Here is a 27,538-nt window from a genome sequence, read left to right as displayed (position 1 = left end):
GTGAACACAGCTCTGAGCTGCTCCCAAGCATCTGAATAGTGTACAGCATTGACTGCGTCAAGCCCAGAAGAGTGACAGAGTGAACAGATTTCAGAGTAGCAGCCGTGTTAGTCTGTATCTGCAAAAAGAAAAGGAGTTCTTGTGGCACCTTAGAGACTAACAGTGACAGAGAAGGTTAAATGTGAATGCAGTGTGCTTAGGCAGATGGGCAAAGGGGACAGACTTTAGCGATGGATTTGTTTGTGTGCATTACATGTTCATGTATCTCTAAAACCAGGGAGACATTATTCATAGTTACATGAAAGTGCTCGGTTCCGTTTATTCAAGAATTTGTTTTTATGCTAATGTTGATTTTTAAGTGGCAGCTGGTAGACATGGCAAATAATTAAGTTTAAAACAAAAAAAGGGTGATTAAATAATGAACGTAAACTGTATTTGTGATTTCAAGTACACTGTAATTTAAGTACCGCTAACAATCAGTAAATCCAGAAGTTAGACCTATGCCTATTATTAATAGTATTAAGCCCCTTGCCTTCCCAAATATAGAAGTCAAACTATGCCTATGATTTTTATTAAATTGAGTGAAATCTCTGATAGATCTTTTAACATACTAGTCAAAATAATGGGACAGCATGCTGGTGTGTGTGTGGTTTTTATTTTTTTCAGGTGAATGTACCTTGAGTATTGAATAAAAGGTAACCAAGTATCTATTTGTTCTGTTTGTTTTTGCTGGGTATGTAATTGGTGGGTTCCATTTTTCCATAGCCACCACCTCCCATACTTTTTGAACCATTCCTCTGCAGTTGGACTATGTGATTTTTCTAATGTAGTTATTCTCATCATCCCTGTGAAGTAGGGCAATGGTGTTATCCCCATTTTACAAATGGGGAATTGAGGCTCATAGAGACTAAGGCCATGTGTACACTAGAGAGTTTATAGTGTGGCACAGCTGTACTGATGCAACTGTAGCCGCTTTATGCTGATGAGAAAGCTCTCCCATCGACATAATTATACCACCCCCAATGAGTGATCTCAGTGAGAGAGTGTCTTCCACAGACATAGAACTATTCACACCAGTGCTTCTTTCTGTGTAACTTACATTGCTCAGGAGTGTGTGTGTGTGTGTGTGTTTTTTTTTTTCTTCTTCACACCCCTTAGTGACATAAGGTTATACTAACAAAAGAGATAGTGTAGACATAGCCTAAGTAACCTGCCTGAGGTGACAGAGGAAGTCTTTGAAAAAGCAGAGAATTGAATGAGTCTCCTGATTCCCAGGTTAGCACTCTTAATGCTGGGTCATGCTTCCCTCCCACCCAGCAACTGTTCCCCGTCCAATCCTCTGATTAGCTGAGGCTTCCCATAGACCTTCCCCTGCCCATCTCTTAAGTGGGGTGCCCACATGTGCTCCCTGCCCAGGTGGAGGAGCGTTGCAAGGGAAATCTGGTGTCATCTTGACTCCTTGCCCTGGCACTAAATCAACAATGTTTTCAAGACTGATGTTTATGATTATAGGCAAGCTATCTGCACACATGTAAATGAGCTAACTTGCGTTAAATGTCACGCACAATGCTGGACAAAACTTGGAAGCTATGAGTTAGTGATTTGACAATGGCTAAAACTACACTTGTATGGTTCACTTAGCTGTGTACTGAATCAGGCTGTGGAGTAATGTGTACTATCCTACTGCACCAAACAGCAGGGTATGTGTCAGTGTAATTACTCATAAATCCCTTTACATGAAGATGGTTTTCTCCCATTGGCACATCAGTGATTGATCCTTCTTAGTGCTTTGTTTATACCTGCCGTTAGCTGGACCTAAACTGGTGCCTGAAAGCACAGTTGCTGTCAGTGCATCTTCAAAGGGAAAGGACACTCCAGACTTTCATACAGATGTGCTGTATGAAAAGGGAAACTGAGGCACACTGCCATATTGCTTTTATGGCTAACTGCCAAGATTCCTATACTATGGACAACATTAATATCTACATTGACTTGATGTTAGTTAGGTTTCACACATTTGCCAGAGCTTGTACGAATAAAGTATCTAAGTTCTTTAGCTCTTGGCAAGATCACATGAGACATACAGGAACTATGCTGCAAAAGCAGATCCAATCCACTATTGTTCTAACCAAGTTTTACCTTGAGTTTGTAAAGAGATTCACTCATGTTATTGAACATGACTTTGATAAACCATTTCTGTTATACACTGATATGGCTTCTAATCCAATACTAGCTGTAGTAAGACAAAAACAAGGATGGGGAGCTCTTGGGATGTAGTCAGTGATGTTTGTGTCATCCCTTCCTACATCAGTTTTGTGTTGGGGGTGTGACGTTATTGACATAATTTGGGACCGTATAGATCATTGTTGCAACCAAGGTCCTGTAGTGGCAACAAATCTTATGTAAAGGGGATCAAATGAGGTGTCTGAGACAACGTTATGGTTTGCTGATTATGATTATGCTATATGTGTGTATCATTTTTGTAGTTGAAGTTATGAATATTGGCTCTATACTGCCTGTATTTCAAACTTATGCTGTGCTTCTGGGTGACACCCCAGACAAGTTGATGTCAGCTCTCAGCTTGATGGCCTATTAAGGACCATCAGCTATAGAATTGACCCATTGAGAGAAGGCGGACACGCCTTGTGACTCAGCAAGGTATGCAGGGACATGCCTATGGACAGAACTCTGAGGTTTTTCCATGCCATGTGATGGACAGCTTGTCTTTGGAACAAAGAAAGCAGAGACCACATGGCAAGAGACTATTAAAAAGCTGCTGCGGCTCCTCCATCTTGTCTTCAATCCTGATTCATACCTCTGGAGGAACTTTGCTACACTGAAGCTTTGAACCAAGGACTGAAGGACCCATCCCAGCTGTGGATGTACTCCAGAGACTTAATTTGAACCTGCAGTTTATTCTGTCACTGCTGCAAGCCTGAGCCAAGAATTTTGCCATTACTGTATGTAATTGATTCAATTTAACCAATTCTAGCTCTCATCTATATCTTTTTCCTTTTATGACTATACCTTTAGATTCTAGATTCTAAAGGATTGGCAACAGCGTGATTTGTGGGTAAGATCTAACTTGTATATTGATCTGGGTCTGGGGTTTGGTCCTTTGGGATCAAGAGAGCCATTTTTTCTTTTACTGGGGTATTGGTTTTCACAACCATTTGTCCCCATAACGAGTGGCACTGGTGGTGATACTGGGAAACTGGAGTGTCTAAGGGAATTGCTTGTGTAACTTGTGGTTAGCCAGTGGGGTAAAACCAAAGTCTTCTCTGTTTGGCTGGTTTGGTTTGCCTTGGTGTGCATAGAAACCTCAGCCTTGGGCTGTAACTGCCCTGCTTTAAGGAATTTGTCCTGAATTGGCCCCCTCATTTGGGTCCCACCAGAACGAGCATTGTTACAGTTGCTGCTTGATCAACGGAAAGAATCCCATTAAAAACTCTTAATTTGGTGTACATCAAGGGTACAAGGCAGATCCTCCCATTGAATTAGATTGCAGAACATGCACCCATGCTAGCGTGATCCTGATTCCTCTGTCTTTCATGCACAAAATGGGTAACGACTGGGTTGCCATACCACTAATATTAATGGATAGGATTTTGTTCCTGTATTCTCCTCCTGCTGTGCCACCCAGAAAACCCACCTCCATGCTACAGGAGTGAAATTTCCTTCACTTCAATCAGCCTTTTATGTAACAGCTCCACAATGCATCCCCCGCCCTTCTTGCATGAGGGTAAATCTTGCCCTGCGAGGACAGAAGCTTGTGCTTGTTTAAAGGACATGTCAGCTCCGCTTTCCCAGCCAGCTTGGGACTGCAGGGGCAGGCCTAAGAGTGTGGCTGTCCCCCTATCCCATCCCTACTGTCTTGTGACAACAGTAGGCCAGTGAGGCGGCTCCCTCAAGAGAGGGCTCTCATTAGATGATTGAAGTTGCATTAGCAGTCTGGGTTTGTTAGTTGGGGCACAGGGCAGTTGGTTATGGAGCCCAAAAGGGTCTCTGCCCTCCACTGCTAAACACTGGTCCAAGATACTCCTGTTGCTGCCATTGTTGTTCAGAGTGTGCATATGTTGTGACTCACAGACATAACATTTTACTCCCATTTTAAACTTATCAGATTAGCATTCTCTCTCCTCGTTTGCTCATCACCGCTCTCGAATGGCTGGTGTGGGCCTTCTGTTAAATTAGTCGGTTTCTGGAGAGAGGTAGTATTGCAGCTTCAGCCAGCATCTTGAAAAGTTAGTTTGAAAGTTGGCTACTGCCACGTTGCCCAAAAAGAGGTACTGTGGTGGAGTGCGTATCTGAATGGATAACTTGACACTGTCTGCTCAATAATATCCTCATTTAAAGTGTTTAGTTTGGCACATGGAACGATAAGATTTCTGTGTAGGACTCCCCGCCCGAGGAACTCTAGAAGGCAAGAAGGAACAAGTTCAGACATGCCTTAAGAATGTCGGAACAATACAGGGAGACCCCTTTTGGAAGATGAGAGGATGGTGCTTGGCTGAGGCAGCTTATGAACTGGAAAGAGCAAGCGAGAGTGCAGTGAAAAGCACAAATCTGAATTCTGGTGTGAGATTGTTACCAAAAATATTCAGGAGAAAAAGGAGTTACGCTTTCCCCAAACCATTACCTTAACTATAAAATGTTAAGATATAAAATTTGAAAGAATTGTTGTCTGTCCCAAACTAACAATATAAAGATCAAAAAACTGCATTGCTAATACATTTTACCAACAATATGAAAAACATGAAAGATGGAATTTTCAGAGGTGACTTAAGAGCTCACCAGTGCTACTGACCCATTAGTTTGCTCACCTGATAACTTTTTTCAGAATGATTTTAAGGAACTGTATCTGTTGATTGCTTAATTTCCCTCTTTCCCCTCCCAACCCCCCAGTACAAAATTCCTGTTGCTCAATCGCTAGATAGTAGTAGTTAAAAGTCAATTTTAAAGTGATAATAACAAACCACAAACAGAACTTTTAAAAATTCCTAAAGAAAATAAGAGAGGGACTTTGGAGGAAAGAAGAAATAAGACATGATGTACTGTTGTAGTTTGTGTGTGTATACACACGCATATATTCTCTCTCTCTCTCCCCCCCCCCCCCCCCTCAGATGCATACTTTCACCTGTGATGAATGCTCAGCTAGATGTAAAAAGACTGACTTAAAATATTTGTGTTTAATAGCAATTGCATATCTTTTAATGAGATCTAAGTATATGTAAATATATATAAAAAATTAACAAACTCCATATATAATCAAAATATAATAATTTTGAAAACCAAGTCCACAGATTAACCTTTGGAAGGCATTTTGTGTGACTCACTGAAGTGCAGCTTCCCTCGGTGGTACCTACACATGAATAAAGCTAAAAGAATATTTTTAATTTCCCCCCTCTCCTTTCTGGCACTGATTAATGATCAACTGTAATCTGACTGTATTTAAGAGCGCATATGATGTTATTCTGTCCTGGGTGATGAGGCTCATCCATTGTTGCGGGTGGGGGAAGCAAATAAGTGCGGGGGGGGGAGCGGGAGAGGAGGGCCACAGTAATGCCAAGTACATAAAAGGCCCCTGCCCTGAATATGGCACAGATAATCGCCTGGCAAGGAGAGGGGGGTGGCGCCTGTGGTGGCATAGCGTATGCCCTTTGACCTTAAGGCCACTAAGATGTGAGGACCTGTTAGTCATATTTGAGAGAGGTTTTCATACTTGTTACTGTCTTTTCAGCGATGTCCTAACCACTTTCCCAGACATCAGTGGTAACCCACCAGAGCATATGCATGTGCGTGATCTGTCTGTGAATGGTGAGATGCTGGCATATGAGGCATATTGTTTAGTGTGTGTGTGTGTGTGTGTGTGTGTGTGTAAACCCACCAAAAAGTAGGTAACGATTTAAAAAGACTCTGCAAACAAACTTGTTGGGGGCAGGGCCAGTGTCTGTCATCTATGTGTTTGCACAGTGCCCAGATCCTATTGTAGGTATCTATATGGTCCCCCATTACCGTAGCATGTGAGCACCTCACAATCTTTAATGTATTTATCCTGACAATATCTCCGTGAGTTGGGGAAAGACTATTGCCCTAATTTTAGAGCTAGGGAACTGAGGGACAGAAACTAAGCAACTTGCTCTAGGCACAGGCGCCAACTTTTCCAGGCACCAGTGGGTGCTTGCCCCTGCCCCCCATCCTGACCCCTTCCCCCAAATTCCTGCCATGGCCCCGCCTCTTCCCGGTGCGCTGCGTTCCCCTTCCTCCCCACTCCCTCCCAGCGCTTGCTGCTGCAAAACAGTTGTTTCGCGCAGCAAATGCTGGGAGCTAGGGGGAGAAGCGGAGCTGCAAGTGCTATGGGGAAGAGGAGAAGTGGAGGTGAGCTTGGGCGGGGCAGGGAGCTGCCGGTGGGTGCAGAGCACCCACCAATTTTTCCCCATGGGTGCTCCTGCCCTGGAGCACCCACGGAGTTGGTGCCTATAGCAGCTTTGGCAAAGGAGGAAGTGGAACCTGGCTCTCCTAAGTCTCTGGCTACCATCCTAACCACTGGACCCTCCTTCTTCTTTGTGTTAGACCTCTAGGTGCTGCCATAATACTGTATATAAGGAGTGACATTGTGTCCAAGCCAACCAGGTAATGTTGAGTGGAAAGAACTTAGCCTGACTGCACGTAGGACTGATGAAATATTACTAATTGATAGACCTCAAGTTGGCCTGTAAAAAGGCAGGAAAGCAGCTGCTGAATAGATTAAAGGGTGACCTACTCTACAGAGATGATGTCAGGTATCTTGTGCTATCAAGTTTCTGTTAATTCTAAAATGTATTGGTATACTTTCTGAATGCTTTCCATTTCACCTTGATGGTATTCTTTGGACCCCCTTCAGAGTTTAATTTTAATCCCTGATATATCTAAAATCATGCCTGTTCTACAGAATTGGCCATAGAAGTGGAACTAGTTGCAACATGGCTATCCCTGGACATGATAAAAACATATAGTCAGTGAAATACCTTCAGTTGTATGCTTTAAAAAGTAGTTTTAAAATGTATCCTGTTAGAGAACACTCTTATATTCTTAATCCACCTGTTTTAAAAGTGATGCAAATCTTGTATTTCTAATTTCTAAGGCTCTTCTCAACTTGGTATGTAAGCATCAGATAGTGATTGTAGTAACATTGGCCACTCTTTTTTAAATGGCAGAGGTTTTAGCTCAGTAAGAATTGTACTGACACAAATCCCAAGGCAGTCTAATTGGAGAGGAATTCCAGCTCTCGGTAGACAAGTCACATGCCTGACATGCTCGGGGCCTTTTGTTCAGTAGTCATTCACATAAATATTTACTTTCCAGATCCTGAACTTTTCTGATAACTTAGTTATACTTCAGTTAATAGAACTTGGTTACTGCAGGAAATGCTGGATGATGAATGGACTGTCCATGTGTCTCAGACCTATCTGTATATGTTGTACATTCAACTAAATTCTTATTGGTCAGTATCATTGTCAGGTTTCCAAGGATTAAATGTGTTGAAATTACGGCATATTAACAGTTGGTAAATTCTGCTAAACACCTGCTGCAGCTTTACCAAAATTAATTCTGCTTTTCAGTATAAATTGCTTAAAACCGCTGTGCTCTCACACAAAATTGCTAACTTCTGAAACCTCCACTTACCTTGAGAGCATTCCCAAGAGGTGCTCAGCCTCTTGCAGGATTGGCCCTTTTGAGATTGCCTTGTGTGTGTTTGAGTGACTATTTTCTGCAAACTTTGGCCTCCCACTGACTCTAGAACACACACCACTAAAGAAAAATATTCCTATGATAAATGTTGCCAAAATAACATGTTTAAGCATGAAGTGGTGCTACAGAATGTTTGAGTACAATAGTAAGTACAGATCACATAAGTAAAATTGACCAGGCTTCCAAATATTTGATATGAATTGGTGTTTTAAACATATAAAAGTCACAATGCTACTAGTCAACTTTCTTACAGTTAACAGCATTGCACATGTGCTTGTATGCAGGCAAGTTCTTTGGCCATATTGGGAAGTAACAATCAGTGTGCGCCTCACCTTGGCTTTATGACATGGAATAATTAAAGGATAGGTAGGTAATTCTTTAAAGCAATTATAAAAATATGGGAATGAGGAAAGATTTGTACAGATCTTGTTTGGTCTCAGAATCAAACACGGTATTCTAGTAAATCAAATTTCTAATGCTGTAGATGCTAAATCGTACTGTGAGGGGTTGTCCCCCTTTAAGGTGCCTCCTGATGTACTGGGATACCATTGAGCTCACCTGTTTTGCCATCCTGGGCCGCTTTTACCCTATGTTGATGAGCCAGGCTCTTAAGCCTTCTCTAGCACACACACAGGGAGGGCTACACCCAGCTGCAGAAAGACACAGACACTGAGATCAGCTCTGGAAGACTCCACTTAAGGGACTTGCTCCAGCACTCAGGTGCCCACCTCCCTTGGAGTGCAGACCCAAAGGTATATTGTATTGCGCTGTTTAGAAAGATCTGCACAGCGCAAACTCATAAAAATTCACCCTCTCCCTCGATGTGAAGAGAGAGATGCACAGCTTCTTGTCCGCCCCCCTCTCCCCCCCCCCGCTGTCCGATATGGATTACACAAACTGGGTTATGTTATAAACAAGAAATAAATTTGTTTAACTACAAAAGACAGATTTTAAGTGATTATAAGGGATAGCAAACAGAGCAAAGCAGATTACCAAGCAAATAAAACAAAACACGCAAACTAAGCTTGATTCACCAAAGAAACAGGTTACAAAATGTATTTTCTCACCCTAAATATTATTTTAGGTAAGTTTCAGAGTTTCAGTAGCTTAATATTCCAGTTATTTCTTCAAACAGACTGGACCCCTGTCTCAGTCTGGACTCACCCCTACCTTTCCTTTCAGGTGCTTTCAGCAGTACTCCTTCTTGGATAGGCAATGGATAAGAGTCCAGATCAGCCCCCTCCCCAGCCCTTAAAAAGGAAAAGGCAGAAATCCTTTGTTTGATCCCCATCCCCCGTAGAGTGGGAAAATACCAGCAGAATCCAAGGGGGTATTTTTCATCAGGTGACGCTATCACCTGACCTTGTAGTGTCAATGCAGCATTCCAGGAAGCACCTTGAGAAGGTGGGAGATTAGTATCTTCAGAGTTCTATTGTCCTACTGTCTGATGGGTGTTTCTGCAAGTACACACACAGTTGTAGTTGTTACATAGTCAATATTCCTAACTTTTTAGATACAGAAATGATACGTGCATATGAATTGGATAATCATTCAGTAAATCATAACCTTTCCAGTGATACCTTACGTGAGCCATCTTGCATAAAGTATATCTTAGTTATGCCGTATTCATATCATAACCATATTTCTATTAAGAATATGGGGTGTAACACCACATACTACATGTTTTAGCATCTCAAACTTATCAATATAGTATATTGCACCATTCCATTTCGCTTTTGTCGACATAAACTATTGCAGTGTTGTGGTGTGGTTTAATATGCTTTTCCAGCATGGTAAAATGTAAATAGACCGGTAACAGCATGGCAGGTTCTAGAACCTTGCATATTGATGGGGGGCTTGGACTCATTGATGGAGGGCTTGGAGCCAGCTACAGAGCAATTTTTGTTGACCCAGTGGCAGGTGGCTCTTGTTAAATCTCATATTTGGCTGAAGTTGAGGTCTGTCTCTGCTGCAGAGGATTTAGGGAGCTTGACGGAGGGGTCCTGCAGGGAGAAATCCTAGGAACAAGCCTGACTCAGGAGGAAATTTAGGCTCATGATTGTTTTGTTGTTCAAGTTAACACTAAAGGCAACCCCCAGAAAAGAAATGAACTTGGAATAATAACCTGTTCGGTGTTGAGGGCAGAGTGGGGGCTCTGTGCTTCACAGGGCCCCTAAGGAAGGAGTTGCTTGTGGCTATAATTTATTTATGATTTGTAAAGGTCCAGTTCTATAGCTATTCCATGCATTGAGCATCTACATAATCTGTCCCAAAGGGAAGTTTGTGAAGAAATAGCTTTGGAGTGCAGACCTGGATTCTACAGAGGGATGGTAATTATCAAAACTCCACAGCACAGAGACTCATGGCTTCCCTTTGACATTATTTCTTTTTAAGTATAGTTTTTAAAAATAAGCTAAAATGCTTAAAATAAAAGTACACTTCAATATCCATAATCATTTTGTGTCTCTGTAGACTTAAAACTGCAAATACACTTCAAAGCAAAATACTCAAACACTTCACCCACAAAAGCTTATGCTCCAATATGTCTGTTAGTCTATAAGGTGCCACAGGACACTCTGCCACTTTTACAGATCCAGACTAACACGGCTACCCCTCTCATACTCAAACACTTCAGTTCCTCTTACTTCCCTGCTGAGATTTAAGTTTCTAGCATGATCTGGGAACACAGTTTGGTTCAATATGTGCCACAAGACTAAACTGAAAACTCTGAACCATGTTTTAACCAGGTTTTGCAAAACGAGAGAGTCTGTAGTAGTGGGATGACTGAAGACTGGTTTCTGTGTTAATTAGGATAGGGTTTGTGATATCACCTGTGCAGGAAAAACGTGCTTTGCTGCAAAGATCATTTTCTAAACCCATCGCTTTGACCATGTCACCCCTTTCGTGCATCCCTGGTTCCCCTTCTCTATCACATCAAACAGGAGCTACTTCTCCATTTTTCAAGGCCCTTTACAGCCTATTTCCTCCCTCCTTATCTATCTTTCATTATTGAGATGTTGACTCCTTTGTCTGATCAGCCAATGATGCCAGCCACTGTTGCTCGCTTGTGTAAAAAAAAAAAAAAATTTAAGAAGTCCTTGGTGCTTTCTGCCGTGCGCTGCCCCTCATGCTTAGGAGAAGTGCCTCATAAATAGCTGCAAAACTAACTCGTTCTCCAAAAATCTCCTTAAAACTCTCCTGTTGTGATGCCTACAAATAACTTGATAATGGTTAGGCTGCTGGTGTGTTGAGACCACTGCCTTTGTTGCTGACCAATGTTGCCTTTGTTTCCTTGTACTCCTCAGTCTATCTCCACCTGTTGTCTCTTGTCTTCTGCTTTGGTCTTGTCTATGCTTATATTTTATAGCGCTCTAACTTTCTGGCTCAGGGGTGTGAAATATCACCCCACTGAGCGCAGCAATTTTGAGCGCTTTAAAGCGCTAGTGTGGATAGGCTCCAAGCGCTGGAAGCCCTGTCCCAGCGCTTGGAGCTATTCCCCTTGTTGAGGTGGATTACCAGGAGCGCTGGGAGAGCGCTTCCGCATATGACCGCACTCATACTTCAAAGCGCTGCTGCAGGAGTGCTCCTGCGGCAGTGCTTTGAAGTTTCTAGTGTAGACATAGCCTTAGATAGTAACCTCTTTGGGACAGCAGGTACCATCTTCTTGTTCTGTGTCTGTACAGCACCTTGCACAATGGGCTTGGTCCATGACTGGGATTCCTAGACATTACGGTAATACAAATAATAACCCTCCACTGGAGTCAGAATGCTGGTCTTAGTAAGTGAAAACCTTTGTCCCTTTGTCGTAAGGAATGTATCCACAATTTGTTTTTAATTTGGGAGTTCAAACAGTATTTTAATTTTGTTTTCATAAGTCTTGCTCTACCATATTTAAGTGATTAGCAACTGTTGATAGCTAGTTATTCTTACAGGAGTGGCATAAACAAAACATCTGGTAACAACTAGATTCTAGGCTTGCTATTCATAAATGTTTCATGACGTTTTGTAGTAATCTCCTAGATTACTGTCTCAAAGGCTGGTTATCTGTGAACTTTAGCGGCTTTTGGCTTACTGCGTATTATTCTTTGACTAGCTCATGGATGTAACAATAGCTGTGGCGGATTCCCACATATGTACTTTATTCATCTGTGCATACACAAAGTAATAGACTTTGTTGCATCAACTAGATCAGTTCCACATGGTAGCATGAGAGGAGATTGCCCCATTTCTTCTTGGGAACCAAGAGTAAATGTTGCAAAACTGCCTCCTGCTTCCACTGTGGGAACAGGACATCAGAGCCTTAATTACTGGAGTTCGGAAAAGGAGCTGTTGTGACTAATGAACTACTCCTTAAACCACAAAATCCATACTCTTTTGAACAGAGTGAGCTCTTAATTGCATGTTTTAGGTGAAGGCCTTAGAGCAGGGTTTGCTGCACCGCAGTAACTACATTAAGTTACCGAGCACACAAACCTGATGTAAGAGAAATACAAACAAGTAACGCACAGTATACTAACACGGTTTTAAAACAAAATAAATTTGGGCTTGACCTGTGTAAACTTAGTATTTATTTATTTATTTATTTTTTTAAAGGTCAGCAAGGTCCCTAGCTACGTTTGCCGATGTGTATCAATAAACATGTCTCTTTCTGGAAGAAAGGTGTTGACCTAATTTCTCTGGGCCGTGTGTAGCTGGAGCCTAAAATATTAAAGTATTAGTTGACCAGCCATGAAGGTAAATCCCTCAGAAGCGTGCTTCAAAGGGAACTTTTGTTTGTTTCAATAACCCATATTTTTTATACCAAAGAGTACTGACAGTGTAAGCGACTGAATTGCACACTTCATCTCTTTTTTTTCTCTTTTTTTCTTAAAGGAAATTAATGACTCTGTCTTGAGTAAAAGTTCTCCTATTAGCAGTGGTAAGAAAGGACAACTAGATGGCTAGAGGTTGTGTAAATAGGATGCATAATCTATGACTAGAAGATGTCACAGACGTCTTTCTGACTGACCTAAGTGGAATTGGTTGGTTGGTTTCAGTCTATTTGTCCGTGACCGGGTATTCATATCACAAAAGCCATTGCCATAGTTGGCATTAATTGCTCACTTGTTGGGCATCTCAGCAAAGTGGTTACTCCTGGGGGAATCACTGTTCGTGCGCAAAATTCATGTCCCCTGCAGATTTTTTTGCTTCCCCACAGAAAAATGACTTTTGACAGAGAAGCAAAGGAAAGCTACAAGAGCGGTCATGCGCCCCTCCCTGGCAGTGCAGGCATGTTGGTTTGAGCACCTGGAGTAGCTGGTAGAGCCGTAAATCACCACTGGGGTGGGGAGGGCTGGGCAGGTGTGTGTGTGTGTGAGAGACAGACACTCTGTCCCTCTCGCTTGCTATGGCAGCATGCTTGGTGTGAAGGGGCAGGGCTTCAGGGTGTTTCTGAGGAGTTAGGTGGGGGGCAGGCTCTGTCCCCTCAGGTAGAGCAGAATGTAGCAGCCTGCCTGCTTAGTGAATTATTCCCATTATCTTTGTGAATTCCCCCAGGAGTATAAAACAGGTGTAAAAGAAAGTATGGGCTTATAAATGTTTATAGTGCTTTAGTGATTTAGAACTGGTCTAGATTTTTGGACTGAAAAAATTTCCCCTTAAAATGTACTCTCTGAACTGTTTGCTACTGACCTTTCTGGAGATGGTTAGTAGCCAGTATAAATTGTGAGTTTGATCCCCCAGCCCTCATTTGCTCTTCAGTTGCCTATATTGTAACACTGAGCATAGGGCTGCATATATTTGTTGACTAATAACTAGACATAAAGGGTCAAACCTAGCTACATTACCGTTAGGCCAGGGGTTTGATACCCACTCCCTTTCTCCATCCATTGTATTGTAGTTTAAATAAATTACCGAAATACTTGAAACCAGAGTGATTATATTGTGTTGTTTTGTCAAATAAAATATGCAGGATTTTAAAATACTGTGCACAGAATTTTTAATTTTTTGATACAGAATTCCCCCAGGAGTAAGCAGTGAAGGATTTGAATGGGTTGGAAGCTGACCTATCTTCTCCATCCTAGAATCAGTCCCTTTGGGTTAGAGTATAGTGAAGCGTGCACTGCCATCACTGTATGTGAGTAAATGGAAGACTTTGGTTTGCTTGGGCTGTCAGTCCAGTGTCTTTTACAAGCACTAAATTCACACATGCAAAGAAGGTGCAGGATAGAAGTTGAGAGGAAAAATGGTAATTGGAGAGATTTAATTCCTGCATACTCACAAGTACTGGTTGATTCTAATGCCATTAAACTTAGAATTATAAACTTCTGGGATGGGGGGAAAATTTCATGCTTGTTTGATGTGGGAGAGGTAGGATTTCCATTGAGGGAGAAAATAGTGAGTTAAAGGGATTGTACATGGATAGAGTGATCTGGCAATATGATATACAAATTTTCATTTTGTCTTGTGGGCAGCTTCTTTTTCCATTCCTGATCATGCTGTGTATGGCAATCAAATCAATTGCTAATGAGGAAAAATAAGATGAGGGAAGTAATGCATTTTATCAAACTTCAATGCAATATGATTTTTGAAAGTCTTACACAGCCTACTTTTGCTCTTAATGTCGTTTCACCTTGTTCCTGCATACATCTGTCTACTAATCCTCTTTTTCCTCACGTGCTTCCCTTTTGTCCTTATCCTCACCCTCTTCCCCATGCTTCCGTCTAGATATCTAGCTTTCATCTTTTCCCCCTGTTCTGTTGAATAAACTGCCCAGTTATCTTATTTCCTTGTCTACTGGCATTCCTGTCGTTGAAACAGTAGTTCCTGTTCCCTCTCTTCTTTGCTCTTACATAGTTAAGAGCCAGCTTGGCTGTATCCTGGTTGTTTTCAAAGCTCTTCTCAGTGAAGAACCCAGACAGTGTAGAAAGAACAAGGGAGGATGAATGCCATGTGGCCAGCAAGTGCTCTGTGGAGCAGCAGTGGTTCATGGAGTGAACCTGGTTTGGGAACTCCTAGTATGGACTGAGTTTTTCATCATCCCCCAGTCGGGAGTGGCCAAATTCATTATGTGTAGCTGTTATGATGACAACTGTTAAACCAGTTAGTACTATGTCACCTTTCTAATGAATGGGATCCACTTTGCAGAAACCAGCATCGCAACCGATACCCTTACTGAAGCTGCCAGAAGGAAGCCAAGAGAGGCCAAGTGGGAGTGGCGACTGAATGATGCTCCTAGTGGCACTCTCTCTAGCTTGGGGATGCATATGTTACTGCTGCTTTGTTGCTGTTCTGTGGGTAGAGGCTTCATTTTCCAGAGCTGTCGGTTTGGCATCTCGCAAAAATATTCCTGTCTTTTTAAAACTGCCACTAAAAATCCCTAGAAATCCTGACCTCTCACAAATAAAGGTAAAGATTAGCTTGATATAAAGAAGGCCACTATAGGGCATGTAAGTGCATGGGAGAACAAAGCTGTTCAGTGATCAGTGTCTAGAAATCATTACATAAAAATCAATAATCTTGTAATTCATGTGCTAAATATGAGGTAACAGAATCTTGAAACCTGTTAAATGTCAAAGTGACTTTAGTCCTCTAACCTTGAAGTTCTATTTGGTTTTAAAGTCTCCTCTCCCAAAATAACATGTATGCTTGCACTAAAGTACTTCTTTGAGTTTATATTGGTACATGCTCGCCATTTGGCATGATGAGCAATTTTGCATGATTTGGAACACTGAAAATGTGAACATAGGCTGGAAATTTTAATAGATCACACCTATGTACAGGTGACCATCCAAAAATAAATCCTAGATTTTAGTTATGTTGGGTTCTTCATCTTTTTGGGTAGATTGAAAATATAAGGCCCTCCAATGCTTAGCTTAGACAAATGGGTAATGAGGAAACCGTCCAGTCTGTGAGTTTGTTGTCAAAATTAAATCTTTCCATATTGTTTGAATTCACAAAGCTCACAACATTTTCTGGATCAAACTTAATATCTTTTGATTAGCGGATACATCAGTCACCATAAGTTTCCATGCCTTTTAGTTTTATACAGACCTTATCCAGAACAGATGCAACCTTTTAAAAAGTGATGTGTAGTTTGCAAGGTTAAAACCCCCCAAAACCAACACTCTAATTTTGCTAGGGATTTTTTTATAGCCTTTTCCTTGTTTTGAGTTAGTAGCACTAATAAAACCACTCTGTGATAGATGTGAATATTACTCCTATAAAAGATTGGGGGAAGGAGAGAGCTTAATATATCATTCTAGCAACATGGTTTTCAACCTAGAAAATGTGTTAGAGGTACAATACTGTTTTGTTAGGGAGAGTTAAAGGCAGCTAGGCTTGTTACAAAAAAGAGAACTAACAAAGCTATGAGTGTTTTAGAATAGTAAACATGCAACATAGTTCTCCTTTTCCCACCTGTCTACCTTCCATTCTCCCTGTGTCTTGCTATTTTTGATCCAGGATCACTCTGCATTGGATTTCTTATGGAATTGTGCATCTTTTTTTATATAAAAGAATGTTGTTATACAACCTGCAGTAGTTCTTACATTGTGCTGGGGTACTGCTCCCCTCAAGTCACACTTCTGCTTAGGACTGTACATGCAACTCAGTATTTTGGAATACCTCTTAATGGACAATGTAGGACCTCTGAGCACCAATAGAAGGCTAAATCAAATAGAAAATTATGAATGACACTAAAAACCCCTAATCATTAAACAACTAGAAGAACAATTTTATAAGAAACCGAAAGAGAAACAAGTTTTTTCTTTCAAGTGACTCTAGAAATAGGTAGAGGATGGAGGATTGGATAGAAAACTAGGCCAAGTACCAGACCCCTTGCTTGTTTTCAGTGCTGATTGGCCTATGCTAGCTCTGTCTCGTTCTTACCTTTGGGATGAACTACTTCTGTGCAGTGCAGTGCTGCCCCTCCTCCTCACTCTTTCTCTAACATTATAGCGCTAAGATATGAAAATGTAGAATTCTGTTAATGTTATTAACAGATGTGTAAACATGACTATGTAAAAACTTCTGTGTGCTTAAGCCATATTCTGATTGGTAGTTATCCATGTCCTCAAAGTTGGAGGGGCTTCCAGCAATAATTGGTCCTTAAAAGATGGTTCTGTATTAAATTACAAGTCAAGCAGACTGAGGAGAACAGTTAAATTTGAGAAAAGCAACGAAAACGCTGCCTGTTGCTGCAGTGATTAAGTTAATAGAAAGCTTCTCTTCCACCCACAGAAGTTGGTCCAATAAAAGATACTACCTCACCCACCTTGTCTCTGTTAAGTTAATAGATGATCTTTTGGTGACTGCTGCAATATTAGAATAAGCAGAACAACTATTATTATTTGTACTTAATGTTGCGGTTGCAGTAGTGGCAAGTGGCTACAGTCAGGATCAGGGCCCCATTGTACTTGGTATTGTATACCACAAAAATACACAATGCCTGCCGTGCCCTCCACCCCCGGGATTGTCCTAGCAACCATTTATAGGATACTGTATCCCCTCGAACATGTGTGTAATTGAGAATTCTGTGTTTGCACAAAATCTTAGAGACTCTGCCAATTAAAATGTTAAAATCACTGTACAAAAAATTCCAGTTTCTAAAAAAGTACCCCTTTAAAGTAAAGATTAAAAAAATCCTGTTTGCATAAAGGTCTCTTCAGCAGATGAAAAACAGACTGACTGTACAGAGAGACAAAGGAACTGACTAGACACCAACTCTGTGTGTGTGTATGTGTGAGAGAGATAATATGCATGCATTGATTGAAAACTGTGGCAAGCCTTCCCTTGCATTAATAGTATGGTGATGACTCAAACTAGGTGTTACAAGGTTGTTTTAAAAGGTAGTATTAAAACTTACATTGTTACAACTGTGTGTTTTGATGAGAACATACCATTAAGCTGTATAGGAAGATTCACCCCTCTCCTGCTCCTAGTGTTTCAGTCTGTGGCTGTATTTGTAGGGCATGGCTACACTTGCAGATATAGAGTGCTTTGAGTTAAACCAGCCTTCGTAGAGCGCAGTAGGGAAAGCGCTGCAGTCTGTCCACACTGACAGCTACAAGCGCACTGGTGTGGCCACATCTGTGGCACTTGCAGCGGCATTGGGAGCGGTGCATTGTGGGCAGCCATCCCAGCATGCAAGTGGCTGCAACTTGGTTTTCAAATGCGGGGGATGGGTGGAGTGTGTATGTATGTGGGGAGAGAGGGAGTGGGTTTTTGGGTGGCTGAGAGCATGTCACCATGCTGTGTTGTAAGTTCAGACATCAGGAGACTCCCGCCTCTCTCTCTCTCTCTCACAGCATTCCACACTAATGACTTGCTTTGTCTTAGAGCAGATAAGCATGCCAGTTGTCAGAAATGAAGCTTTCAAAGGGCATATCCACATTCTTGCAGCAATTCCAAAACAAGGACAAGAGTGGCCACTTGACTTAAGGGGATTATGGGATGTTTCCGGAGATCAGAGGGCAGTAATGCAACACCTTGTTCACACTGGCGCCGCGGCACTCCAGCAGGGCCGCAGCAAACGTTATCCCACTCCCTGAGGTGGAGTACCAGCAGCGCTGTAGCCACGGAGTGAGAGCGCTCTCCGTGCCTTGCCAGTGTGGACGGGTAGTGAGCTAGTGCGCCCGGGGCTCCTTTATTGCACTGTAACTTGCAAGTGTAGCCAAGCCCTTAGTGATTTACTCAAGAGCTTTACTTTCACCATAAGATGAGCTAGGAGAATTAAAATAGGGCAGGGTGGTGCTAAATGTGTTTTCATTGCCTCTCTTAGCAGGTTTTGTTTAAAATGTCACTTGGTCTTTTTGCCTTTTCAGTGTAAAATCAGAGCACCTGGAGCAGGGAGAGAGATGGGCTCTTTTGAAGAACTTCTCTCTGATGATGAGGCATAAAAATGATGATCCATCTCTCTTTAGTGCAAGCTAAAGGCAGGCTGAATGCCACTTCAGTGTCCTGACTGACCTATTCTCCCAGTAACTTGGGAATCTAAGGTGTGAGGCTGCATGATTGTATATAGTGCATAACATGCATCTGATATCTAGCCAATTGTTTTATATTATCTTGAAGAATGTGACACTATTGTATGACTTAGCATTCACCTCAGGTGATGGCAACAATGGTGTAGTCCACAGTGTAGACTTGAATTAGGCACTACTCTGTCAACAGCACTTATGGTGGTGGTAACACAGAGATTAAAAAGGCCTGAGCTCTGTGTGCAGTTTCCACCACTTGAATTACAGGGCCTACCGTTCTTCCTGTGGATAAGGCTTCAGTGTGATAGTCACTACAGGAAACCAAAGCCTATTGTTTGTTTTGTAAAAATCTTTGTTTTCCATTTAAAAAAAAATGCTCTGGTTTTCATAACCATGGGAGTAATTTTCTAAGTAGGAACAAACCTGCTTACTGTATTTTTCACTCCATGCATCTGATGAAGTGGGTTCTAGCCCACGAAAGCTTATGCCCAAATAAATTTGTTAATCTCTAGTGTGCCGCAAGTACTCGTCGTCGTTTTTGCTGATACAGAGTAACACGGCTACCCCTCTGAAACCTTTCTAAGTAGGGACAGTGTTTTGAGCTCATTTTTGAAAGTGAAATGATGAAATACTTAAAGACCACTCTTGAGGGGGGGAGAGTTCTCTTTTGAGCCTTGTGCATATGATAAAACTGAGTGGTGTGAAAAGGTTGAATTCAGTATGGTTGTGAGCTGGCAAAATTTGAGGAAAACTGAATTCTGTGTGTTTTAGTTTAGCCAAAACTTCTGTATCTGGTAGTTGCAGTGACATCTTCTTACAGATTTCTTTGTGACATAGTGACTGCTGGTGGCTGAGGGAATGTCTTCCAGTGTTGTTGGATCTTGCTTGCTTGGCACTGGTGGCTGCTATGGTCCCCAGTTGTTGTGGATCCACTGCTTAGAATTCTGGGAAATGTTCACTCGGTGACAAGGTGCTAGGCTTCATATTCTACAACGTGGGCTATGTATAATGGACTCTGACATATAGGGATATATATGGGATGGACTTGAAATTTGGTTATAGAGTTCAGAAAATTGTGAATGTTACTGCACTAACTATTTGTCCATGGAGCTCTAAGCTGATGTCGGGGTAGTCAGCACCACTGAATAGCCTAGGAAAATTCCTTGTAAATTTCCTGGAACCTTCAGCAGCCCAGGAGATCCAAAAACCCTGGTTCAGATGAGGGAAGCTGGATGAGCTGCTCATATGTGCTTAGAAGGTCTTGGGTGAGTTGACTGACCAGAATGCTCAACCTGAAGTTGGAAGCAACAACTTGTTCTGACCTCATGTTGCTGCCACCTACCTGCACAAGAAATGAATGATTTTCCCGCTGGTGTTCTCTGCCTCAGCTAATTGTTACTAGATATTATACACAGAAGAACGCATGTGGTTAAGCATGTTATGCACTCTCCACAAAGTCCTAAATAGTATGAAAAGGGAAACAAAGGCCTTGTGTATACCAGGGGCTATCCCCAGTTACAGCCATCAATGGCCAGCCTCCACTATAGTAGCGCCTGTACAAAGCCCTAGTATAGCTAGGCAGAGCTGCCATTTGCACTATTGGAAATGACCCCTGTTTCACGGGGAAGAGTCTAGGGTTGCCTATGACCAATTAACACTTTTTAAACACTGCTCACCCTTTTTACACTGCACTCAAATGCCAGCCCTCCCTAACTTTACATCATCCTCCCAATTTTTACGTGTAATTATGATATGACTAGTTAAGGCTTAAATCTACAAATTTTGCAAGCATGCACACATTTTTTATATGTATAAAAATGGGTGTCGCTCACTACCGCTTGTGTCCAATGAATATAGCAAGTAGCGCCACAGCCGGGGGCGGGGGGGCATTCTTTCCCCACTGCCCTTGTTGCACATGCGCAGACTGTGTGCAGTGAGGAGATGTAAGAGGCAAGCTGTGGTAATTATGAATGGGTTGAGGTGCTCCTGGATTCACCAGCCCAGCCTACTTGGACTATGTTAATGTGCTATAGGTACTTAGCCCTGGAATCCACTAGGACTTTAGGTCAAATTTAGCAGCATTAAATCGATGTAAACCTGCACCCATCCACACGATGAAGCCCTTTATTTTGACTTAAAGGGTTCTTAAAATCGATTTCCTTACTCCACCCCTGACAAGTGGATTAGCGCTTAAATCGGCCTTGCCGGCTCGAATTTGGGGTACTGTGGACACAATTCGACTGTATTGGCCTCCGGGAGCTATCCCAGAGTGCTCCATTGTGACCGCTCTGGACAGCACTCTCAACTCAGATGCACTGGCCAGGTAGACAGGAAAAGAAGCGCGAACTTTTGAATCTCATTTCCTGTTTGGCCAGCGTGGCAAGCTGCAGGTGACCATGATGGAGTCCCAGAATCGCAAAAGAGCTCCAGTATGGACCGAACGGGAGGTACAGGATCTGATCGCTGTATGGGGAGAGGAATCCGTGCTATCAGAACTACGTTCCAGTTTTCAAAATGCCAAAACCTTTGTGAAAATCTCCCAGGGCATGAAGGACAGAGGCCATAACAGGGACCCGAAGCAGTGCCGCGTGAAACTGAAGGAGCTGAGGCAAGCCTACCAGAAAACCAGAGAGGCGAACGGCCGCTCCGGGTCAGAGCCCCAAACATGCCGCTTCTATGATGAGCTGCATGCCATTTTAGGGGGTTCAGCCACCACTACCCCAGCCGTGTTTGACTCCTTCAATGGAGATGGAGGCAATACGGAAGCAGGTTTTGGGGACGAAGATGATGATGATGATGAGGTTGTAGATAGCTCACAGCAAGCAAGCGGAGAAACCGGTTTTCCCGACAGCCAGGAACTGTTTCTCACCCTGGACCTGGAGCCAGTACCCCCCGAACCCACCCAAGGCTGCCTCCTGGACCCAGCAGGCGGAGAAGGGACCTCTGGTGAGTGTACCTTTTAAAATACTATACATGGTTTAAAAGCAAGCATGTGAAAGGATTACTTTGCCCTGGCATTCGCGGCTCTCCTGGATGTACTCCCAAAGCCTTTGCAAAAGGTTTCTGGGGAGGGCAGCCTTACTGCGTCCTTCATGGTAGGACACTTTACCACTCCAGGCCAATAACACGTACTCGGGAATCATTGTACAACAAAGCATTGCAGTGTATGTTTGCTGGCGTTCAAACAACATCCGTTCTTTATCTCTCTGTGTTATCCTCAGGAGAGTGAGATATAATTCATGGTCACCTGGTTTCTTCAGGGGACACTCAGAGGAGCCCATTTCTGTTTTGCCACAGGCAAACAGCCCAGCAGGAATGTTCCCCGCTGTTAGCCACAGGGAGGGGGGAGGGTTGAGGGGGTAGCCACGCGGTGGGGGGAGGCAAAATGCGACCTTGTAACGAAAGCACATGTGCTATGTATGTAATGTTAACAGCAAGGTTTACCCTGAAAGAGTGTAGCCACTGTTTTATAAAATGTGTCTTTTTAAATACCGCTGTCCCTTTTTTTTTCTTCACCAGCTGCATGTGTTTCAATGATCACAGGATCTTCTCCTTCCCAGAGGCTAGTGAAGATTAGAAAGAAAAAAAAAACGCACTCGAGATGAAATGTTCTCCGAGCTCATGCTGTCCTCCCACACTGACAGGGCACAGACGAATGCGTGGAGGCAAATAATGTCAGAGTGCAGGAAAGCACAAAATGACCGGGAGGAGAGGTGGCGGGCTGAAGAGAGGGCTGAAACTCAAATGTGGCGGCAGCATGATGAGAGGAGGCAGGATTCAATGCTGAGGCTGCTGGAGGACCAAACCAGTATGCTCCAGTGTATGGTTGAGCTGCAGCAAAGGCAGCTGGAGCACAGACTGCCACTACAGCCCCTGTGTAACCAACCGCCCTCCTCCCTAAGTTCCATAGCCTCCTCACCCAGACGCCCAAGAACGCGGTGCGGGGGCCACCGACCAACCAGCCATTCTGCCACAGAGGATTGCCCAAAAAAAAAAAGACTGGCATTCAATAAATTTTAAAGTTGTAAACTTTTAAAGTGCTGTGTGGCATTTTCCTTCCCTCCTCCACCACCCCTCCTGGGCTACCTTGGTAGTCATCCCCCTATTTGTGTGATGAATGAATAAAGAATGCATGAATGTGAAGCAACAATGACTTTATTGCCTCTGCAAGCGGTGATCGAAGGGAGGAGGGGAGGGTGGATAGTTTACAGGGAAGTAGAGTGAACCAAGGGGCGGGGGGGTTTCATCAAGGAGAAACAAAGAGAACTTTCACACCATAGCCTGGCCAGTCATGAAACTGGTTTTCAAAGCTTCTCTGATGCGTACCATGCCCTCCTGTGCTCTTCTAACCGCCCTGGTGTCTGGCTGCGCGTAACCAGCAGCCAGGCGATTTGTCTCAACCTCCCACCCCGCCATAAACGTCTCCCCCTTACTCTCACAGATATTGTGGAGCAACAGCAAGCAGTAATAACAGTGGGAATATTGGTTTCGCTGAGGTCTAAGCGAGTCAGTAAACTGCGCCAGCGCACCTTTAAATGTTCAAATGCACATTCTACCACCATTCTGCACTTGCTCAGCCTGTAGTTGAAGAGCTCCTGACTACTGTCCAGGCTGCCTGTGTACGGCTTCATGAGCCATGGCATTAAGAGGTAGGCTGGGTCCCCAAGGATACATATAGGCATTTCAACATCCCCAACAGTTATTTTCTGGTCTGGGAATAAAGTCCCTTCCTGCAGCTTTTGAAACAGACCAGAGTTCCTGAAGATGCGAGCATCACGTACCTTTCCCAGCCATCCCACGTTGATGTTGGTGAAACGTCCCTTGTGATCCACCAGATTTTGCAGCACTATTGAAAAGTACCCCTTGCGGTTTATGTACTCGGCGGCTTGGTGCTCCGGTGCCAAGATAGGGATATGGGTTCCGTCTATGGCCCCACCACAGTTAGGGAATCCCATTGCAGCAAAGCCATCCACTATGATCTGCACATTTCCCAGGGTTACTACCCTTGATAACAGCAGATCTTTGATTGCATGGGCTACTTACATCACAGCAGCCCTAACAGTAGATTTGCCCACTCCAAATTGATTCCCAACTGACCGGTAGCTGTCTGGCGTTGCAAGCTTCCACAGGGCTATCTCCACTCGCTTCTCAACTGTGACGGCTGCTCTCATCTTGGTATTCGTGCACCTCAGGGCAGGGGAAAGCAAGTCACAAAGTTCCATGGAAGTGCCCTTACGCATGCAAAAGTTTCGCAGCCACTGGGAATCGTCCCAGACCCGCAACACTATGTGGTCCGACCAGTCTGTGCTTGTTTCCCGAGCCCAGAATCGGCGTTCCACGGCATGAACCTGCCCCATTAGCACCATGATGCATGCATTGGCAGGGCCCATGCTTTCAGAGAAATCTGTGTCCATGTCCTGATCACTCACGTGACCGCGCTGACGTCGCCTCCTCGCCTGGTATTGCTTTGCCAGGTTCTGGTGCTGCATATACTGCTGGATAATGCGTGTGGTGTTTAATGTGCTCCTAATTGCTAAAGTGAGCTGAGCGGCCTCCATGCTTGCCTTGGTATGGCGTCCGCACAGAAAAAAGGCGCGGAATAATTGTCTGCTGTTGCTCTGACGGAGGGAGGGGCGACTGACGACACGGCTTACAGGGTTGGCTTCAGGGAGCTAAAATCAACAAAGCGGGTGGCTTTATATCAATGAGTATTTCAGGCAGGACTTCACGGAGGGTTCCAATAAGAAATGGTGCACCTAAGTTATTGTTCTTATTGGAACAAGGAGGTTAGCCTGGCCTCTGATTGATTCATGGCTAGATTTACCTCGCTGCACCTTCTCTGTGAGTGACTGCAGTGTGACCTAGAGGAATGAGTCCCCTAGATGGGGGAGAGGGGGAAGAAAATGAGTACAAAACAAATCTGGTCTATTTCTTGTTTTGATCCACTCCATCTATCTTTTACATCTTTGGCTGGCAGCAGACGGTGCAGGAGGACTGCATGCCATCCACATCTCATGGCTGCTCAGCAGAAGATGGTGCAGTAAGACTGCTCGCCATCCTCATCTCTTGCCTGCCCGGCAGAAGATGATGCAATAGGACTGCTAGCAATCCGTATCGCCTGCCTGCTCACCATAAGACAGTTCAATAGGACTGACTGCAGGACTAAAGAGAATGACCTCGTCAAGTCACTCCAAATTTAATCCCTGCGCCCATGTCTGCCCAGGCGCTCCCAGCCGATGTGGCCAGGAGCACCTCGGACATGACGAGGACGGCTACCAGTCCTATTGCACCATCTGCTGCCCCAAGGCAATGGGTTGCTGCTACTGTGTAGCAATACCGTACCGCGTCTGCCAGCACCCGGGAGACATAGTTACCTATGTCGGTTGACGTAGTGGTGACGGTTACCTGAGCGGGCTCCATGCTTGCCGTGGTATGGCGTCTGCACAGGTAACTCAGGAAAAAAGGCGCGAAACGATTGTCTGCCCTTGCTTTCACGGAGGGAGGGAAGGGGGGCCTGACGATATGTACCCAGAACCACCCGCGACAATGTTTTAGCCTCATCAGGCATTGGGATCTCAACCCAGAATTCCAATGGGCAGCGGAGACTGCAGGAACTGTGGGATAGCTATCCACAGTGCAACGCTCCGGAAGTCGACTCTAGCCTCGGTACTGTGGAAGCACTCTGCCGAGTTAATGCACTTAGAGCATTTTCTGTGGGGACACACACACTCGAATATATAAAACCGATTTCTAAAAAACCGACTTCTATAAATTTGACCTTATTCCGTAGTGTAGACATACCCTTAGAGTGCACCAGCAGGGTCCACATGGGCACTCAGAGCAAGCCTGTGGCTTGCCTCCTCTCAGATAGTCACTCTACAGTCAGGAGTGGACGGGGTCAATTTCCAAGCAACCTCCCTAATTCCTCCCTATTTTTTTCATAAACTTCCTTAAAATTCTCAGATTGAGACTGTCATCTCTGTAGACTAGGGGTAATTGTCAGTTTAAAACTTAGTTAAAATGTGTTAACTAACACGTCTTAAAATGCAAGCTATTTTTCTAGTCTAGACTCAGCTTCAACTCAGAAGTGATGCTCATGCCACTCTATTCCTGTGCATAAGCTTCTGTTTTTTGCATCCAGCTGCTAGGGGAGGATCCAGTAGCTCTTTGACCCCACTCAGTTGGGGAAAACTTCTCTTCTTCCTGGATAACTGAGTTTTCAAGCCCTCTGTGGAGCAGAGTTCTTCCTGGCAGTTTCCAAAATAAAAACAACTTGGAGAATAGGGTTGCAGTCCTTTTATAGGAGGAGATCTACGAAAAGGGATCTCTGTTACTGAATGGTTCATTGAGTAAAAAAGCTAAAACTCAAATGTAGTTAATCAAGATCATGCATTATGTTGCTGAAGCCAGTAGAGAAGCTCATGCTGATGTTCAGCCATGTTGAAAGTAGTGCACTGGGACTTGTAGCCTTGTTGACTGTGCCTTGTATTTAAGGTAAACTGGAAGGGTCCTTTTGAGGTTAAAATCAGTCTATATACCACATTAAACTGAGGAGGTATGTGGGTTTGGAGAGAACTCCTGTGTGGTTTAGTCTAAATGCACAAGTTGCACTGAGTTAACTAAAATAATTTTCTTTAGTTAAACTTGTATAATTTTTCTGTGTAGACAAGGCCATAGTTAAATCAATGCAACTCTTCTTAAGAGATCTGTTACCAGTGTTGAAGCAGGATTTTGGTAATTGTTCTGACTGGGTGTTGCTGGTCATGGCACAATCTGTAAGGTCTTGTTAGATATATCATTAAGATTGTTATCTATATTACTTCTGGCATATCTTTTAATAGAAGATTTCTGTTTTGCCTCCCCTTTAAAACACACATGCATAAAATTGCTTTTGATGATTGTTCTGTCACCATGTTAAAAGCGATTTATTTACGGACAGTTTCCCAGCCATGTGTTTTCGTTCAGCCAGATGATTTCACTAATAGGCTGTAATAAACAGTAGGCTACATCACAACAATTACTTCAGATGATTACTGTTGGAAGAGCTTGGCTGAAACTGTTAACAAGTTCTTGTCCTAAACTTGGTATTCAGCGTACAGGAAAATTTTGTAGGGTGTAATGAATGTGTGTATGGATAGTTCTTGTTTTTGTTTTTCTGGGGAAATGAGTGGATTGTTATTAAATACAGTGATAATGAACTGGGGAAAGATACAGAATGTAACCAGATCTGGGTCACATTTTTGACTTGATGGCAGTATATCCATGTCAGTGGCACTGGTTATGATGACTTATTTAAACACTACATTTAATTATGTTTAAAAAAAAATGGAAAGGGATGTTTCTTTCTTTAGAAGATATAGTCTCCCCTTTCCCTTGAGCTCTGCCTCCCGCCACCGTCCCCCTTTTCTGTGGAGAAATGTTTGGGTATTACCAACGGTGCTGCAGCTGGGTTTACATCACCCACGGCTATCTAAACAGTACTGTATGTCAGTTAAATAAAAAGTCTGGAAATTATTAGGGCTAGGATATGTGCCCATTCATTTGATTTGTCTCGTTCACTCTGTACACTAGTTAGGGATGCAGGTGAATTGTATCTTGCCACAAATACGGTTTTGTTTTTTATTTTTGTTTTTTAATCTACAGAGTCATGTATAATGCTGTCAGCAATGCCGCTTTGTGGTGTTGGTTGTGAGGCAAGCCCAGGCAGTCTATGCAGTGCAGGTATACTTTATTTTAATGTATATTGAATGTATTTGGTGGAAGTTGGCTTTTGTAAGTGGTTTTTGTTGAAAATAAAAATGCCAGGTGTCTGCCGTGAACATGTGGACACACTTTGCTTTCATCCGATT

General features: G+C 43.3%; 1 protein-coding gene across 3 annotated transcripts in view; it reads left to right on the top strand.

Annotated features, from left to right (window-relative positions):
- Positions 1 to 27,538, top strand: part of CNKSR3 (CNKSR family member 3) — a 99,228-nt gene that overhangs the window by 9,833 nt on the left and 61,857 nt on the right. The window contains exon 2 of one of the 3 annotated variants that reach the window (XM_073337708.2): positions 27,333 to 27,410. The exons of the other annotated variants lie outside the window; for them this stretch is intronic. Within the exon in view, the coding sequence (XP_073193809.1) occupies positions 27,333 to 27,410 (78 nt within the window). The remainder of the gene's footprint in view (positions 1 to 27,332; positions 27,411 to 27,538) is intronic. 3 annotated transcript variants of the gene reach the window in all.

The sequence above is a fragment of the Lepidochelys kempii genome, chromosome 3, assembly GCF_965140285.1.
Source record: "Lepidochelys kempii isolate rLepKem1 chromosome 3, rLepKem1.hap1, whole genome shotgun sequence".
Taxonomy (NCBI): Eukaryota; Metazoa; Chordata; order Testudines; family Cheloniidae; genus Lepidochelys; species Lepidochelys kempii.
This window is presented reverse-complemented; position numbering and strand designations above follow the sequence as displayed.